This window comes from Heterodontus francisci, chromosome 3 (genome assembly GCF_036365525.1).
Source record: "Heterodontus francisci isolate sHetFra1 chromosome 3, sHetFra1.hap1, whole genome shotgun sequence".
NCBI lineage: Eukaryota > Metazoa > Chordata > Chondrichthyes > Heterodontiformes > Heterodontidae > Heterodontus > Heterodontus francisci.
The window spans coordinates 21,403,597-21,423,102 of record NC_090373.1 but is presented as its reverse complement, the minus strand read 5'-3'; the positions used below and the strand labels follow the sequence as shown (position 1 = coordinate 21,423,102).

Here is a 19,506-nt window from a genome sequence, read left to right as displayed (position 1 = left end):
CTAAATAAAATAAATAAAATTAAAAAAAAATAAAAGTGTTTAAGATGATTAAAGAATTTGATAGCGTAGATAGTGAGGAACTATTTCCTCTGGTGGGGGGGAAGCCCAGAACAAGGAGGCATAACCTGAAAATTAGAGCCAGGCTGTTCAGGGGTGATTTCAGGAAGCACTTCTTCACACAAAGGGTAGTGGAAATCTGGAACTCTTTCCTCTTTCCCCCCCCCCCCCCTTCTTGCCACCGCCCAGAAATATATTGAGGCTGAGGGTCAATTGAAAATTTCAACACTGAGATTGGTAGATTTTTGTTAGGCAAGGCCGTTTAGGGTTATGGGACCAAGGTGGGTAAATGGAGTTAAGATAATGATCAGCTGTGATCTAACTGAATGGTGGAACAGGCTTGAGGGGCTGAATGGCCTCCCCCTGCTCCTATGTTTCTAATCATGAAGAGGAGACTTGTGTCCTTTTCAGGACTTGTGAATGGGATGTCTTGTTGACCCGAAGAGACATATTCTACTTAAAATTTTTTGTTGTGAATTAATTTAGCTGTACTGTTGCTTTGTGAATGGGGTCTCGCGCCAAAATTACCTCTTTTTTTTTGCAGGTGGCATTAAGATCGCTGCCTGTTATACAATCAGATGAGCGACTCCAGCCGCTGCTGAACCACCTCAGGTAATAACTCCTTGTGTGACAGTTTAAATGCAGTTATGAACTAAATTTAATCCTGAACTGATGAGGATCTTATCACTATTATTTGCTACATACAAGATCAAGTCTATAACGTCAAAGTGAGTGCATTATCTGCAAGATTGCAATATTTTTCAGTATGTTTAAAATGCTTTCATAAACTTAAATCTAAATATTTGTCAGATGTTTCAGCAATAATGGACACATGGAAGAACGTTTGTTCGACAAACAAGCTTACCCTTTATCTTAAAATGATCAAAGCTGTATTACACTAAGTTTATTATATTTTAATGATTATAGTGTAATGAATGTTACCTATTCTATGAAAATATTTCATTTTTGAAAGAAATATTGCTTTGTTTTCATGATCAATTCCATGAGGTGTGTAATAACTGTGTGGTTAGAGGTAGCAGAACGTAATGCTGACAATTTTCTTTGTATTAATAGGTTCACTCACATTTAAATTGAACATTTGAAGCTGCAGCTTTAGAGGCTGCTGGGCTGTCTAATAGGTGACCGACAGTTTAAAAATTCAGGGGCATGTTTATCAAGAATGAGGAATTATAAAGGTGCTTTTGATTTCAGTTGAGGATTTTAAGAGCAGAGAATGTACAGATAGCCCCTGTTTTTTTTCTCCAGTACCAACTGTCTCCTTAAACCCTCCACTCTCAGCTCTTAACAAGTGAGAGGAACTCCTGGACATCTTTATCCACAAGATTCAGACTATCGGTTCAGCTGCTTCTCCTGCATCCCTACCCTACCTTGACACCTCTGTCCTTTCAAAGTATCGCTGCATTTCCAACCTCCCTTTCCTTTCCAAAGTCCTTGCACTTCTTGTCTCCCAAATTCGTGCCCATATTTCCCGTGACTCCATGTGTGAATCTTTGCAATTGGATTTCTGCCTCTGCCACCGCACTGAAACGACCCTAATCAAGTCACAAATGACACCCGATGTGACCATGGTGCTGCAGTATTGCTTCTTAACCTGTCTGCAGCCTTTTACGTGGTTGACCATGCCATCCTCCTCCAACCTTCCTACCACTGTCCAACACTTCCTTTTTCTCATCTACATGCTGCCCTTCTGTGTCATCTGCTGAAGACATGGGGCCAGGTTCCACATGTACATTGATGACACCCAGCTCTACCTCACCACTACCTCTCTCGACCTCTCCACTGCTTATGTGTTGTTAGACTGCTTGTCCCACATTCAATCCTTGATCAGTCATGGTTTACTTCAATCAAATGGAAAACGAAAGCCACGGTCTTCGTCTCTGCCTCAAACTCTGTCTCCTCACCATCGATTCTATCCCCCTCCCTGGCCACTGTCTGAGGCAGGACCAGACTCTGCGTAACCTTGATGTCCTAACTGACCCTGAGCTGAGCTTCTGATCCCATTTCCTCTACATCACCAAGACTGCATACTTCCACCTCCATAATATTGCCTCTCTCTGCCTCTGTTTATTTGCTGTTGCAACGCTCAGCCATGCTTTTGTTACCTCCAGAATTGACTATTGCAATGTTCTCCCAGTATTCTGTCACATGGAAATGTGATAACCAAGTTAGGCTTGCTACTAAACAGTATATCTCGTATATAATTATCCTGGTTTCCTCTTTAGCAGGCTGAGCTAGGAAATACACCTGTATCATTTCGACAATCTTTCAGTTGTATTTTCCACTACATCGGATGGTAAATATTGAGACACTGAATTCATGGAAAGTTGAAGTCTCCCATCAAACAGAGATCACGTGTTTCAGAGGCTTTAGAAATTTGTTTCCTTAGTAACTCCTTATGTTTTGGTGCCTGACCTTGAGACCCTGTAACATTTATCAATAACTAATAGCCCAAGTGCCTGAGAAGGTGGAAAAGTTATAAAGCTGCAACTGCAGAGTGTCACACCTTTTATCAGTGCTTCAGAACCTTTTTCAGGTATGCTGACAAACATTGTGTGTTGAAAGCAAGTTGTTACTGGAAAACATGTATTTTCAGGACAGTAAAATGCAATGTCAGTGCATACGTTTTGTAAGCCACAATATTATTTCATCCAGTTCTGATGAGAGGTCACTGACCTGAAACGTTAACTCAGCCCCTCTCTCCACAGTTGCTGCCAGACCTGCTGCGCATTTCCAGCACTTTGTTTATATTCCAGATTTTCAGCATCCGCAGTATTTTGCTTTTTTTATTTCATCTGTAGTTGTGGCATGTCCACTAAATGTGCTCCCGAAGTATTAGACTGCACAAGCACTGTCTGTTTGCTTAGACATGTATGTTGCACTAGTTATCTAGTGTATGGAGGCAAGGAATTTACATCAAATGCACAGCACAAGAACAGACCATTCAGCCTATCTGGTCTGTGCCTGTGTTTATCCTCCACATGAGCTGCTCCCTACCCCTCTTCATCTCACCCTGTCAGCCTAACCTTCTATTCTTTTCTCCCCCATGTGCTTATTTAGCTTCCCCTTAAGTGCCATTCGTCTGAACTGCTCTATGTGGTAGCATGTTCCGCATTCTGATCACTCTTTGGTAAAGAAGTTTCTCCTAAATTTCCTGTTGGATTTATTAGTGATTATCTTATATTTACAACCCCTGGTTTTGATCACCCCCACAAACCCCTTCATAATTTTAAATTTAGCTTCTTAATGTGTCTTTCTAGGCATCTGTGCTTTAGCTTCTTAGTATTAGCAACTTTTATCATCTCCCAAATAAAGCACTTCCTACTTCTGACCTGTGCCACATTATTGGTTCCGTTTGCATTTGTCAAGTTCTGCATGCTGCATTTTGATTAGTTTTATATGAACAATGCATTGATTTCTCGGAAATAATAGTGCATTCTCAATTTTTAAGTACTGTCTATATTGTGCACCATTTAATATTTGTGGTTCTGATGGCAGAGTTTACACCTCTTAAGAAATTAGTGCTTGTTCACGTGATAGATATAGGCCACAGTTACGATTGTATGGACACTGTCAACAATCTGATGGGAGATGGAGTGGTGTTATTCCCAAGTAAATATTTATAGGCATATCTGCCTGCCATAAGGACGTTAAGGAAATCAATGCATTAAGACTTGAAAATAGATAGCATACAAACTCTTCTGTTTCAGAATGACAATGCTTGTAGGAATCAGAGATATTCTCTCCCCTAATCAGATTCCCAGATTTCTCCTAATTGACAAGGAAGAAAGTCTTGCATTTATATAGCCACCTTTTACAAGCTCAGGACATCCCAAGTGTTTCACAGCCAATGAAGTACTTTTTGAAATGTTGTCACTGTTATTATGTAGGAAGCACCAGAGCCAATTTGCACAGTGCAAGGTCCCACAAATAGTAATGTGTTAATAGCCAGATTATCTGTTTTTAATGATGCCTGATATTGACCAGGATACCAGGGACAACTCCCCTCCTCCACTTCGAAATAGTGTCATGGGATCTATTGCATTCACCTGAGGGTAGATGGGGCCCTCATTAAATGTTTTATCCAACTCACTCCCTCAGTACTGCACTGTCAGCTTAGATATTAAAGTTTATTAATAATGTCAAGAAGTGAGTGAAGTCAGTAAATTAAACCTGGTATCAGTGCGTTCTTCCAGCTTAGGGAGCAAATTCTAGCTAAATGTGCCCTCCTAATATACATTCTCATACCTCCCACAGATTACTGTTTATTGGTCAGCAGAAATTATTAAGCTGTCGAGAAGATACAGAATTGAAAAGCCGAGATGTTACGTTAAACTTGTATAAAACCTTGGTTAAATCATGCTTGGAGTAATGTGCACAACTGGTCTCCATACCACAAAAAAGATTTCTGAGATGAAGGGGTTGCCTTATGAGGAAAGGTTGAGCAGGTTGGGCCTATAATCAATGGAGTTTAGAGGAATAAGGGGTGATCTTATTGAAACATAAGATTCTGAGGGAGCTTGCCAGGTACATGCTGAGAGGATGTTTCCCCTCATGGAGGAATCTAGGACTAGGGGACACAGTTTCAAAATAAAGTGTCTCCCATTTAAGATGGTGATGAGGAGGAGTTTCTTTTCTACAGGTCGTTAATCTTTGGAATTCTCTTCCCCAGAAAGCAGCGGAGGATGGGTCATTGAATATATTCAAGGCTGAGTTAAGACAGTTTGTGATCTTCAAGTGAGCCTAGGATTAATGGGGGGCAGGTAGGAAAGTAGAGTTGACGCCACAATCAGATCAACCATGATCTTTTTGAAAGGCGGAGCAGGCTCGAGGGGCCAAATGGCCTACTCCTGCTTCAATTTCTTATGATCTTACGAAGATGTAGAGGCACTAGAAAAGGGTCAAAAAAAGAGTTGCAAGGATGATACCAGAACCAAGAGATTATAACCTATAAAGAAAGACTGAACAGACTGGTACTCTTTTTCTTAATCGTAAAGAGAAGGCTGAGAGATGACCTAATGGACAACAACTATTTGTATTTATATAGCACCATTAATGTAATAAAACATCCCCAGGCACTTCACAGGAGTGTAACAAAACAAAATATTTTACCAAGCCACATAACGCAACACCAGGTCAAACGGTCAAAAACTTGGCCAAAGAGGTAAGTTTTAACGGGAGGGAAGAGGCAGAGTGGTTTAGGGAGGCACAGCTGCCACTGATGGAGCAATTAAAACCAGGGATGCTCGAGGCCAGAAGTAGATGAGTGCACATATGAGGGTTGTGAGGCTGCAGGAAATTGCAGAGATAGGGAGGGGTGAGGTCTTGGGGTTTTGAAAACATGGATGAGCATTTTAAAATCAAGGCATTTCTTGACCGAGCACAGGGGTGATGCGAGCACGGGACTTGTTGTGAGCAAGGAAACGGGAGGTCTTTAAGGTTATGAAAGGGCTTAATAGGATTAGCTTCGAGAAAATGTTTCCACTTGTGTGGGGAGACCAAAACTAGGGATCATGTAAGATTAGTCACCAGTAAATCCAAACGGGAATTCAGGACAGACTTCTTGACCCAGAGACTGGTTAGATTGTGGAACTTGCTACCACAAGGAATAGTTGACCCGAATAGTATAGATGCATTTAAGGGGAAGCTAATTAATACATGAGGGAAAAAGAAATAGAACGTTATGCTGATAGGGTTAGACAAAGAGACGTGACGTAGACCAGTTAGACGGAATGGCATGTTTCTGTGGTATACTTTGAGTCTAATTCTATGTTGGCTGAACATGTGAATTATGTTGCTTGGTCCATCTTTTGTTTCTACACTTGTTCCATTACCATCCCTTTTGTCATTTAATCTTTCCTGTCTACCATCCTATCACAGACCTTCCCTATTCTTTCCCCTTCTCACCTTTCCATGCTGCTTTAATTTCTTAAAACGTGTTACATCTCTAATGTCTTCCAATTCTGATGAAAGGTCATCAACCTGAAAGTTTATCTCTCTCCATGGATGCTGCCTGACCTGCTGGGTACTTACAACATTTGCAGTCTGTGGAGAGAGACGTTGACTGTGGGCCCCATGAAGTCTGATGACATCAGGTCATCCCTGGGCAAAGAAACTTGCTGAGTACCAGTTAACTCCCTCCCTCAGATGATGAATCAGTACTCCTTCATTTTGAATGCCACTTGGAAGAAGTACTGAGGGTAGCAAGGGCACCAAGAGTATCTCAGTAGCACCACCATTGACCAAGCTAGCCAAGTCCCGAAGGGCTGCTATACTAGGGCCTGCAGCAGGTGGTCAGAGAACCAACAAGAGGGAAAAACCTAAATTGCTCTCGCCCTCATCAATCTACATGTCACAGATGCGTCTGTCCATGACAGTATTGGTAGGAGTCAGCATCACAAAGTCCTGTCTTCAGACTGAGAATACCCTCCATCATGCTCTGTGGCATTACCACTGTGCTAAATGGAATATGTTTCGAACAAATCTAGCAGCTCAAAACTGGGCATCCATGAGGCACTGTGGACCATCAGCAGCAGAACTGTATTCAATCACAATCTGTAACCTCATGGTTTGGCATATACCCTATTTTACCATTACCATCAAACCAGTGACCAACCCTGGTTCAATGAAGAGTGCAGGAGAGCATGCCAGGAAGCAACACCAGGCATACCTAAAAATGAGGTGCCAATCTGGTGAAGCAACAACACAGGACTACAGATGTGCTAAAGAGCAGAAGCAGCATGTGATAGACAGAGCAAAGTGATCCCACAACCAACGGACCAGATCAAAGATCTGCAGTCTGCCACATCCAGTCATGAATAATGGTGGGCGGCGCAGTGGTTAGCTTCGCAGCCTCACAGCTCCAGCGACCTGGGTTCAATTCTGGGTACTGCCTGTGGAGTTTGCAAGTTCTCCCTGTGTCTGCGTGGGTTTCCTCCAGGTGCTCCGGTTTCCTCCCACAGCCAAAAGACTTGCAGGTTGATAGGTTAATTGGCCATTATAAATTGCCCCTAGTATAGGTAGGTGGTAGGGGAATATAGGGACAGGTGAGGATGTGGTAGGAATATGTGATTAGTGTAGGATTAGTATAAATGGGTGGTTAATGGTCGGCACAGACTCGGTGGGCCGAAGGGCCTGTTTCAGTGCTGTATCTCAAAATTAAAAATCAAAACTAACGGGAGGAGGAGGAGGCGCCACAGACATCTCTGTTTTCAATGATGGAGTTCAGCAGGTCAGTGCAAAAGACTAGGCATTTGCAGCTAGCACCAACCAGAAGTGCTGAGTGCATAATCCATCTCTGCCTCCGCCTGAGGTCCTCAGCTTCACAGATACCAGTCTTCAGACAATTCAGTTCACTCCATGTGATATCGAGAATTGGCTGAAGGCACTGGAAACAGCTAAGGCTGTGGGCTCTTGACAACATCCTGGCTGTAGTACTGAAGATTTGTGCTCCAGAACTAGCTACACCCCTAGCCAAGCTGTTCAAGTACAGCTACAACACAGGACAAATCAAATCCAGTCAATTACCACCTCCCCCCACTCCCCCACCCCATCAGTTTATTCTCAATCATCAGCAAAGTGATGGAAGATGTCAGTGCTATCCAGTGACACTTAGTCAGCAATAACCTGCTCACTGACGCTCAGCCTTGGTCTTGCCAGGGCTACCTGGCTCTGCACATCAATACAGCCTTGATCCAACAATCAACAAAAGAGCTAAATTCCAGAGGTGACTGCCCGTGACATCAAGCGCATTTGACCATGTGTGGCATCAAAGAGCCCTATCAAAATTCAAGTCAGTGGGAATGGGGGAAAGCTCTCCACTGGTTGAAATCATACCTAGCACAAAGAAAGATAGTTGTGATTGTTGGGGGTCAATCATCTCAGGACATCACTTCAGGATTTCCTCAGGGTAGTGTCCTAGGCCCAACCATCTTCAGCTGCTTCATCAATGACCATCTCTCAGTTGTAAGGTCAGAAGTGGGGATGCTCGCTGATGATTGCAGTCTGTGCCTGCATGCAGCAAGACCTGGACAACATTCAGGCTTGGGCTGATAGGTGTCAAATAATATGTGTGCCGCACAAGTGCCAGGCAATGACCACGAGAGAATCTTAACCATTTCCCCATGACATTCAACGGCATTACCATCACTGAATCCCCCACCAATGTTCAGAAACTTAACTGGAGCAACCATATTGAAATGATTTATGAATTTAACCCCTTATAGGGACTAAACCAAATCAGGAGTATATCCCTACAGGTCTCCTTTAATTAAGTTCAAACCAGACAAACTCTTATACTTACTTGGGTCCAAAGAACTGAACTAGTTTTCCCTCAAAGAAAGAACACTAACAGAGAATATTACCATCTTTCGGATAGCCTATTTAAAAAAAGATAATTATGGCTAAGTCATAAATATCCCAGATATTATAAGGGTCTGGGAAACTCTCTTCAATACGTATCTCTCCACTTAAAGACACAGAGAGGGGGTTCTTGTAGTTGTATACAGAATGCTACGTGAGACGATTTATTAACTTTTATATATTTATTAAAGAATTTAACATGCAATACACTTTTAAGTGGATAAGTATACTACAATGTCAAAGATTACTAAGAGATGTAAAACATAATCTTGTTTCTAAAATAGGATCCAAAAGTTCAACCTTGACGATGTTACAGCAACATATCTTAGAATATCAATCAAAATTAAATTCCCCGGGTAAGCCTCCTGCTTAACAAGACAAAACACTCTCAGTTAAGAGCGGAATTCTCTTGTCATGCAGTCAGCCGTTCTTGCCTTCGTTTGAGAAGCATTAATGAGGAATTTCAATACCCCTGATGTTTTGATTCAAAGCTCTCGCGTTTATAGAGTTATAGAGCTTACAGCACAGAAACATGCCCTTCGGCCCATCATGTCCATGCCGGCCATCGAGCACCTATCTATTCTAATCCCATTTTCCAGCACGGCCTGTAGCCTTGTATGCTGGGGCATTTCAAGTGCTCATCTAAATACTTCTTAAATGTTGAAGGTTCCTGCCTCAACCACCTCTTCAGGCAGCGTGTTCCAGATTCCAATCACCCTCTGGGTGAAAAAAAATTTCCTCAAATCCCCTCTAAATCTCCTGCCCCTTACCTTAAATCTATGCCTCCTGGTTATTGACACCTCTGCCATGGGGAAAAGTTTCTTCCTTTCTATGCTGCTCATAATTTTGTATACTTCAATCAGGTCCCCCTCGGCCTTCTCTGTTCTATGGAAAACAACCCTAGCCTATCCAGTCTCTCTTCGTTGCTGAAATGCTCCAGCCCAGGCAACATCCTGGTGAATCTCCTCTGCACCCTCTCCAGTGCAATCACATCCTTCCTATAGTGTGGTGACCAGAACTGTACACAGTACTCCAGCTGTGGCCTAATTAGCATTTTATACAGCTCCATCATAACCTCCCTGCTCTTATATTCTATGCCTTGGCTAATAAAGGCAGGTATCCCATATGTCTTCCTAACCATCTTATCTACCTGTGCTGCTGCCTTCAGTGATCTATGGACAAGTACACCAAGGTCCCTCTACTTCCTAGGGTCCTACCATCCATTGTATATTCCCTTGCCTTGTTGGTCCTCCTAAAATGCATGACCTCTCACTTTCTCAGAATTAAATTCCTTTTGCCACTGCTCTGTCCATCTTACCAGTGCATCTATATCGTCCTGTAATCTAAGGCTTTCCTCCTCACTATTTATGACACCACCAATTTTTGTGTCATCTGCGAACTTACTGATCATACCTATTATATTCACGTTTAATTCATTTTGTATACACTACAAACAGCAAGGGCCCCAGCACCGATCCCTGCGGTTTATCCTGTTTCTAATCTATTAACTCATCTTTTGGAATGGAGGTGTTACCTTTCTCTGTGTGTTTTTCCCGCTTTCGTTATCGCTATATGGTAATATCATTAGCTACTTATTCCCAAGTAATCATCTGCTGAGAATTCCTTTCTCACAAAGTTGTGAGCTCTTATCTGGTGAAAATGTTTGTAGTGTTTTATAGTAACACTAAGACTTAACTTTATAAATGTGTTTTATACTTAAAAGATTTTAAATTGGTGCAGTAACTGTTTTTGTAGGTAACATTCCGTTTTGTGGTTCTTCGATGGTACCTTGTACCATCTCCTTAAGTCAGTCAGTCTGTCTATATCATTAACATTATCAACTAATTAGGATTGTAGTTATCAGTACGGACCATGTATAGCCTGTCTCGTTTAACTTAAAAGGTGTTTCTGGTGCACATTCCATATAGGGATGTTCATGGATTTTTAACTCTGCTCTTAAAGGAGATTTCAGTGAGTCTTGAAAACTGGCCATTTATTTAATCTTTAATTCTAAAAGGTATAATGCATTAATTATATCTAAATTCTGCCTAATTAAGCATATTATACCTATTTTTGATCACAATATAAATACTGTGTCTGGGAATTCTGCAGTGAATAACTCACCACCTGACTCCCATAAGCCTATCCACCATTTACAAGGCATAAGTCAGCAGTGCAATGGAGTATTCTCCACTTGCCTCGATGGGTGCAGCTCCAACAACATTCCAGAAGCTTGAAACCATCTAGGACAAAGCAGCCCGCTTGATTGGCACCCCATCTGCCACTTAAACATTCACTCCTCCACCACCAGCGCACAGTGGCAGCAACTCGTCAAGGCTCCTTCGGCAACATCTTCCAAACCTACGACCTTGACCATCTAGAAGAACAAGGCCAGCAGATGCTTGAGAGCGCCACTACCTGCAAGTTCCCCTCCAAGCCGCACACCACCCTGACTTAGAACTATATTGCCATTCCTTCATTGTCGCTGGGTGAAAGACCTGGAAGACCCTCCCTAGCAGTACTGGGAGTATACCTACACCAGATGGACTGCAGTGATTCAAGAAGGCGGCTTACAACCACCTTCTCAAGGGCAGTTAAGGATGGGCAATAAATGCTGGCCTAGCCAGTGATGCTCACATCCCATGAAGAAATAAAGAAAAAAATGCAGGTCAATGGTATTTAAAGTTTTATTGGATCACTTTTGAAGAAGCTGTCCTGAACACATGGGCATTAAATTTGATGGTCTTGAGTAATGGGAAGAGTTATAGCTGACTAACAATGATATCACTGTCATCACATTCTAAATTATTTGGGTCAGAAAAATTCAAAAGCAAGTTGAAATAAATTCAGAAAATTCTGAAATTATTCTGTAAGCATCTGTTGAGAGACAAGACAAATTCATATTTTGGGTGTAGGCCCTTAATGGGAGTAAAGGAGAATCATCCATAAATCGTGCTTCCAATACATGTATGCATTTTAATACAGTTTGCAGTGAGTGAAGGAACAGCTAAAAGGACTTTTATTACTGCATAGGCTTATTTGAGCATTAATGTATTGGACTGTACTAATGCAGCTTAGGTGCAACTCAAAGGCTCAGACAGTATACAGAAGTCTGCTGCTATCAAACAAAACAATACAACCCTGTACTTTGTAGTGTAAGTGCACTATGATTACTTTATCTCACAGTAACCAAAGCAGCCACTGAGTTTCCTGCTAAATAATTCTGCTTTTATTCGCTGGTCCACATGAAAGTCTCTTTCACTTATCTGTTAGCGTAAAGCTGGCAAGCGCGGCAAGTATGGCTTTTTTAAAAAAAAACGATTGCTGTACGTGGTGTGCGGCGACGGTTTTAACCACTATTTGAGCAGAAACCTTTAGGAGGTTACCCGAGTTGGCAGAAGTGGTGATACTGTGCAGTACATTTGTTGACACTTTTTTGGTGCTTACAGCATATTATAATACTTTTAATTCTGCATTAACTACATGTGAAGATGTAACTTGTACATTGTCCAATAGTTGCAGAATAAGAGAAGCTGTCAAAAGAGAAGCAAAATTCTATGCAGAAAGGACATGTGTTTTACACACTGGTTTCTCACTATACTGATAGAAATATAAATTGCGTCTGAAGCAACACCATCCCTGTACTTTGTGGGAAATTATTTTCCTTTCTCTTTTTCCTTTCCCCAGATCAGATATGCAATCCTCCTCCAGTGCATGTGGCCAGTTTTGGTGTACAGCTGGCAATCCAGGAGGTTCATAAGAGCATCTTAAGGTCATTCTAATTTTACCATCTTCTCTTTGGGGAAGTATTTGGACTCCACAGATGTCGGGTGAAGTTCAATGCAGAGAAATGTGCGGTGATATATTTTGGCAGGGAGAGTAAGGGGAGAAAATATACGTTAAATGCTGAAAGGAGTAGAAGAACAATGGAGTCGGGATTCGGTTGCAGAAATCTTTAAAAGTTCCAAGAAAAGGTGCTAAAGCTGAGAAAAAGGCATGCGGGTTTTTAGGTTTAATAAATAAGGGCAGGAGTGGATGATTCATCTTGGCCTCCACCTGAGGTCCCCGGCATCACAGGTGCCAGTCTTCAGCCACTTCGATTCACTCTGTGATATTGGATACTGCAAAGGCTGTGGGCTGTGACAACATTCCGACAATAGTACTGACAACTTGTGCTCCAGAATTAGCCATGCCCCTAGCCAAGCTGTTCCATTACAGCTACAATACTGGCATCTACCCAGCAATGTGGAAAGTTACCCAAGTATGTCCTGTATACAAAAAGCAGGACAAATCCAACCCGGCCAAATACTGCCCTATCCATCTACACTCGATCATCAGTAACGTGATGGAAGGGGTCGTTAACAGTGCTATCAAGCGGCACTTGCTCAACAATAACTTGCTCACTGATGCTCAGAATGGGTACCACCAGGACCACTCCACTCCTGACCTCATTACAGCCTTGGTCCAAACATGGACAAAAGAACTGAACTCCAGAGGTGAGGTGTGAGTGTCTGCCCTTGACATCAAAGCAGCATTTGACCGAGTATGGCATCAAGGAACCCGAGCAAAACTGTAGTCAATGGGTATCTGGGTGGGGGAGGGGAGCTTTCTGCTGGTTGGAGGCATACCTAGCACAAAGGAAGATGGCTGTGGTTGTTGGAGATCAATCATCTCAGTCCCAGGGCATCACTGCAGGAGTTCCTCAGAGTAGTGTCCTTGGTCCAACCATCTTCAGCTGTTTCAGAATGATCTTCCCTCCATCATAAGGTCAGATGTGGGGATGTTCACTGATTGCACAATGTTCAGGACCATTCACGACTTCTTAGATAATGAAACAGCCCATGTCCAGATGTAGCAAGACCTGGGCAACATTCAGGCTTGTGCTGATAAGTGACAAGTAACCTTTGCGCCACAGAATTGCCATGCAATGATCAACTCCAAAAAGAGAGAATCTAGCCATCTCCCCTTAATGTTTAATGGCATTACGATTGCTGAATCCTCCACTTTCAACTTCCTGGGGGTTACCATTGAGCAAAAACTGAACTGGATCAGCTGCATAAATACTGGGGCTACATGAGCAGGTCAGAGGCTGGGAATTCTGCACCAAGTAACTCACCTGACTCCCCAATGCCTGTCCACCATCTACAACAGCAGCAGCTCCAACAACACTCAAGAAGCTGAACACCATCCAGGACAAAGCAGCCTGCTTTATTGGCACCCCATTCACCACCTTCAACATTCACTCCCTCCCACCACTGACGTACAGTGGCAGCAGTGTGTACCATCTACAAGATGCAGTGCAGCAACTCGCCAAGGCTCCTTCGACAGCATCTTCCAAACCCACGACTTCTATCATCTAGAAGGACAAGGGCAGCAGACGCGTCGGAACGCCACCACCTGCAGGTTCCCCTCCAAGCGATTTGCGATAGTCAGCACGGTTTTGTGAAAGGTAGGTCGTGCCTCACAAACCTTATTGAGTTTTTCGAGAAGGTGACCAAACAGGTGGATGAGGGTAAAGCCGTGGATGTGGTGTATATGGATTTCAGTAAGGCGTTTGATAAGGTTCCCCACGGTAGGCTATTGCAGAAAATACGCAAGTATGGGGTTGAAGGTGATTTAGAGCTTTGGATCAGAAATTGGCTAGCTGAAAGAAGACAGAGGGTGGTGGTTGATGGCAAATGTTCATCCTGGAGTTTAGTTACTAGTGGTGTACCGCAAGGTTCTGTTTTGGGGCCACTGCTGTTTGTCATTTTTATAAACGACCTGGATGAGGGTGTAGAAGGGTGGGTTAGTAAATTTGCGGATGTCACGAAGGTCGGTGGAGTTGTGGATAGTGTCGAAGGGTGTTGTAGGGTACAGAGGGACATAGATAGGCTGCAGAGCTGGGCTGAGAGATGGCAAATGGAGTTTAATGCGGAGAAGTGTGAGGTGATTCACTTTGGAAGGAGTAACAGCAATGCAGAGTACTGGGCTAATGGGAAGATTCTTGGTAGTGTAGATGAGCAGAGAGATCTTGGTATCCAGGTACATAAATCCCTGAAAGTTGCTACCCAGGTTAATAGGGCTGTTAAGAAGGCATATGGTGTGTTAGCCTTTATTAGTAGGGGGATCGAGTTTCAGAGCCACGGGGTCATGATGCAGCTGTACAAAACTCTGGTGAGGCCGCACCTGGAGTATTGCGTGCAGTTCTGGTCACCGCATTATAGGAAGGATGTCGAAGCTTTGGAAAGGGTGCAGAGGAGATTTACTAGGATGTTGCCTGGTATGGAAGGAAGGTCTTACGAGGAAAGGCTGAGGGACTTGGGGTTGTTTTCGTTAGAGAGAAGGAGGAGGAGAGGTGACTTAATAGAGACATACAAGATAATCAGAGGGTTAGATAGGGTGGATAGTGAGAGTCTTTTTCCTCGGATGAGGATGGCAAACACGAGGGGACATAGCTTTAAGTTGAGGGGTGAAAGATATAGGACAGATGTCAGAGGTAGTTTCTTTACGCAGAGAGTAGTAGGGGCGTGGAACGCCCTGCCTGCAACAGTAGTAGACTCGCCAACTTTAAGGGCATTTAAGTGGTCATTGGATAGACATATGGATGTAAATGGAATAGTGTAGGTCAGATGATCGGCGCAACATCGAGGGCCGAAGGGCCTGTACTGCGCTGTAATATTCTAATTCTAATTCTAATTCAAGCCGCACACCATCCTGACTTGGAACTATATTGCCGTTCCTTTGCTGTCACTGGGTCAAAATCCTGGAACTCCCTTCCTAAGAGCACTGTGGGTGTACCTACCCCACATAGACTGGAACGGTTCAAGAAGGCAGCTCACCACCACCTTCTCAAGGGCAATTAGGAATGGGCAATAAATGCTGGCCTGGTCAGCGACGCCTACATCCCGTGAATGAATTTTTAAAAAAAAGCTTTGTCCTCTTTAAGCAAATTGCCTGTTTTCTGTCCCTTTTCACATTAAGTCCTTGTGAAAGTAGTTAGTATTCCTTATCTTATTCTTCACCCTCCCCCACCTCAGTGTGTTTTTCAGCCCCCATTAATCAGCTGACTTATCTTCCAGTTCTCAGAGAATTCTGGAATTTTACAGCACAGAAGGGAGGCATTCAGCACATCGTATCTGTACCACTTTCTGAAACAGTCATCCACATCGTCCATTCCCTCTGCACCTTTCTTAATTTTTTTTCTTTTTCAAAGTTGTCCACTCTTAAACTATTCTGCTTGACCACTCGTTCTGTTCAGGCATTCAGGGCCTTAACAGCCCCCTGTGTATGTATAAAACAAAATCTCTCCTAACTTCGCGCATCTTCTTGAGCAAGGCCTAAACTGAAGTAGTGGTCTGTCATTTCATTTTCATATGTGCTGACACACCTCATTGCAGCATTCTCTGTTTTTATTACCGATTTGAAGAATGTTTCTCATTTGAAAAAATAGCTGGAGTTTTTTTTTAAAGAATGGGTCCTCTGCTGTTGGGGAAAATGTCTGAGGTCTCAAGATGGTGGATAATTTCATGGATTGTACAGCACAGGAGTGGACCATTCAGCCAACTGGTTTATGCCGGTGTTGATGCTCCAGAAAAGCCTTCATCTAACTCTTATCAGAATAACCTTTTAATCCTTTATCCCTCATGTACTTAACTAGCTTCCCCTTAAATGCATCTATCAGGTCACTTTTCAGCCTTCTCTTTTCTAAAGAGAGTCCCAGCCTGTTCATTGTCAGCCAGGATGATGGTCGTTTTTTTTCCCTCTACTCCTTCGGTTAGTTCTTGTGATGCAGCTGTGAAAATATCCACCCTAGGAGATGTGCTTTGTGTATGAAGTAAAAAATTAATGCTTCAGATGAGCAAACTATGGTCATTGGCAATCACAGTCAACTATTGAGGTGGCCCGAAAAGATGAACCAGTCGCCACATAATGCACATAATAGAAACTGCCACAAAAGTCACTGCGTGTCCGCATGATACCCTTTTGGCCTCCTTGTCTCGGGAGACAATGGGTAAGCGCTTAGAGGTGGTCAGTGGTTTGTGGAGCAGTGCCTGGAATGGCTATAAAGGCCAATTCTAGAGTGACAGACTCTTCCACAGGCGCTGCAGGTAAAATTGGATGTTGGGGCTGTTGCACAATTGGATCGCTCCTTACATTGCTTGCTGTCTCTTTTCCTATCAACTGCTGAGTCTCTTCAACTGGCGCCTCTTCAGCCCCACTTTTACAGCTGTCCGTCAGCTCTGGCGATTGCTGGCAATGGGCTCCCATGACTTTTGTGGTCAATGTCGCAAGACTTCATGTTGGGTTTGTAAACGTCCGGTGGGTCTGATACCAGCAACGAACTTGCTGTACAATACATCCTTGGGGATCCTGCCATCTTCCATGCGGCTCACATGGCCAAGCCATCTCAAGCGCCGCTGGCTCAGAAGGGCATACATGCTGGGGATGTTGGCTGCCCCGAGGACTTCTGCATTGCAGATACTGTCCTGCCACCTGATGCCAAGGATTCACAAGAGGCAGTGAAGATGGAATGCGTTGAGACGTCGCACTTGGCTGACATAAGTTGTCCAGGCCTCGAAGCCTTTCCCTGCTGTGCTGAGCAGGGAGATTTCACGGTAGTTGTTGCAGTCACCGCGGTCACCCTTGTTCTTATAGAGGGTGATGATATTGGCATCGCGCATGTCCTGTGGTACTGCTCCTTCATCCCAGCACAGACAAAGCAGTTCATGGAGTGCTGAGAGTATAGCGGGCTTGGCACACTTGATTATTTCATGGGTAATGCTGTTCTTTCCAGGAGCTTTTCCGCTGGTTAGAGAATCAATGGCGTTACTGAGCTCCGATTTTGTTGGCTGTTCGTCCAGCTCGTCCATGACTGGCAGAGACTGGGCTACATTGAGGGCAGTATCGGTGACACATTTTCCCTGGAGTACAGTTCTAGGTAGTGCTCCACCCAGCGATCCATTTGTTTGCGTCAGTGATAGTTTCCCCTGATTTCGACTTCAAGGGGGCGATCTTCTTGATGGTTGGCCCAAGAGCTCTCTTAATGCCATCATGCATTCCTCTGATATTTCTGGTGTCGGAAGCCAGCTGAATACGACTTGATAGGTGTTGCCAGTAGTCGTTTGCACAGCGCCTGGCTGTTTTTTGCACGATGCTTCTGGCGGTGTTAAATGCTAAGGTTGTTAACTCACTGGGGGCTTTCTAGCTGGCGGCTATGACAGGTTTCATCTCTTCAACGTGAGATTGAAACCAGTCTGCATTATTCTTCTCACGTTTGCCAAAGGTGGTAATTGCTGAGTCATAGATGGTGTCTCTGATGTGGGCCCACTTGGTCTCTGCATCCCCTGCAGGAGTGTTTTGAAGGACTTTTGCAAGCGAATTGAGTAACTTTTGTGACAGCTGTGGGTAAGAAATTCTGGTAGTGTTGATGCGCGGGCGGCCATTCTGCTTGGAGTGATGTAACTTCTTTGGTTTGAGTCTTACTTTGCTGCACACCAGGGAGTGGTTGGTGTTGCAGTCCACACTGCGGAAGCTGCATGTGATTTGAACACTGTTTTTCGAGGCTCTCCTTGTGACGATGAGGTCCAGCTGGTGCTGACGACGTGATCTTGGGTGTCTCCATGAAACCTGGTGACAGGGTTTAGTGTGAAAGAACGAGTTGGTGATGTGGAGGTTGTGATAGGTACACAACTCCAGCAGTCTCTGTCCATTCTCATTCATCCTTCCAATGCCATAGCGCCCAAGGCAGGAGGGCCATGAGTCATGGTCGGCCCCAACCCTGGCGTTCAAGTCCCTCAGCAGGAACCAATTTTCGGTATTAGGAATGCTACCAATATTATGGAGTTCCTTGTAGAACTGGTCTTTAACTTCAGGTGGGGAGTAGAGTGTTGGAGCATAGATGCTGAGTAGGTGTACTGGACCAGAGGCAGTGAGCAGTCGGATGGACAGTATGCGTTCCGAGCCATTTGTAGGTGGCTCCATTATGCTGAGCAAAGAATTTCTGATGGCAAAGCCCACTCCATGCTGTCTTGGTTCTTCTGGATCCCTACCCTGCCAGTAGAAGGTGTAGTCTTGCTCCTTTAGTGATCCGCTCGCAGGGAGGCGCATCTCCTGAAGTGCTGCAATGTCCACGTTGAGTCTATTGAGCTCGTTGATGATGGCGGTCTTCCGAGAGTTGTCAATTTGTGTAAGATCTTCCGACAGGCCAGGGGACACAGTTCTGACGTTCCAGCTCGCAAAACGAATGGCTTTTTTTGTCGTGCTGTTTGGTGCGGTATTATAGTCCACTTGTCGGGCAATGATTCTAACCTCCAAGCACGCATTGAAGCAGGTGGACTGTGGTGGGACAGAACCTTTCTGACCGGGGGCTGCCCGGTTTGGGGCGGACGGTAGCTGTCTAATGAGATACGACGACATCTCCCACCAATGAAGGCAACCCGTGGCGCCCAATCCCTACAACAATTGAGCTGGACCTAAAACCCGTAACTATTGCCTTCCATGTTGTTTTGGTCGCTGTGCGGCGACTATGGAGTGACCTGTCCATGGCGCATGCCTGGGCGGACTGTATGGAGGTTGTCAGTTGCGCAAGTGTCACAACCGCCCTCTCAGCCTTCCTAGTGGGGTCCAAAGGAGTGCAGAGCCCAATGTTTGGCACCAGTTTGGCTGCAGGAACTGCCGAAAACATGCCAAAGGTGACTCATGACAACCTCAGGAGCTCCGCTCTGGATTTTCTGCTGGGGTATTCTCCCTTAGCCTAAGTCTCTCCCGTGGTGCCCTCAAGGCAGTGGGGTTGTTAGCTCGTATCCCTGAGTAGGGGCCCTAACAAGTAGAGTACACACTCTAGTCATAGCAAAAGTCCGAATATCTGCGGCTGCTCGGCCCATTGAGGCAGTGCTATTCCCCGGGCATAATTCGAGGCAAATGAGTGCCGAATGAAGAGAATCTGCCTTCACCCGGAGACAGTTCCCCAAAAAGGCTGCACCCCGGCTCTCCGAGCCCTCGAAACGCAACTCCCAGACCCGGCCCCGGACTCTCAGTCGCACTGGAAGCCACTGAGCCCCCAGCTGAAGTCGGTACAGTGCTGGCAGA

General features: G+C 44.3%; 1 protein-coding gene across 1 annotated transcript in view; it reads left to right on the top strand.

Annotated features, from left to right (window-relative positions):
- The window catches only part of prim2 (DNA primase subunit 2), a 231,333-nt gene that overhangs the window by 147,228 nt on the left and 64,599 nt on the right, over positions 1-19,506 (top strand). Inside the window, exon 7 of the mRNA XM_068028345.1 lies at positions 602-669. Within this exon, the coding sequence (XP_067884446.1) occupies positions 602-669 (68 nt within the window). The remainder of the gene's footprint in view (positions 1-601; positions 670-19,506) is intronic.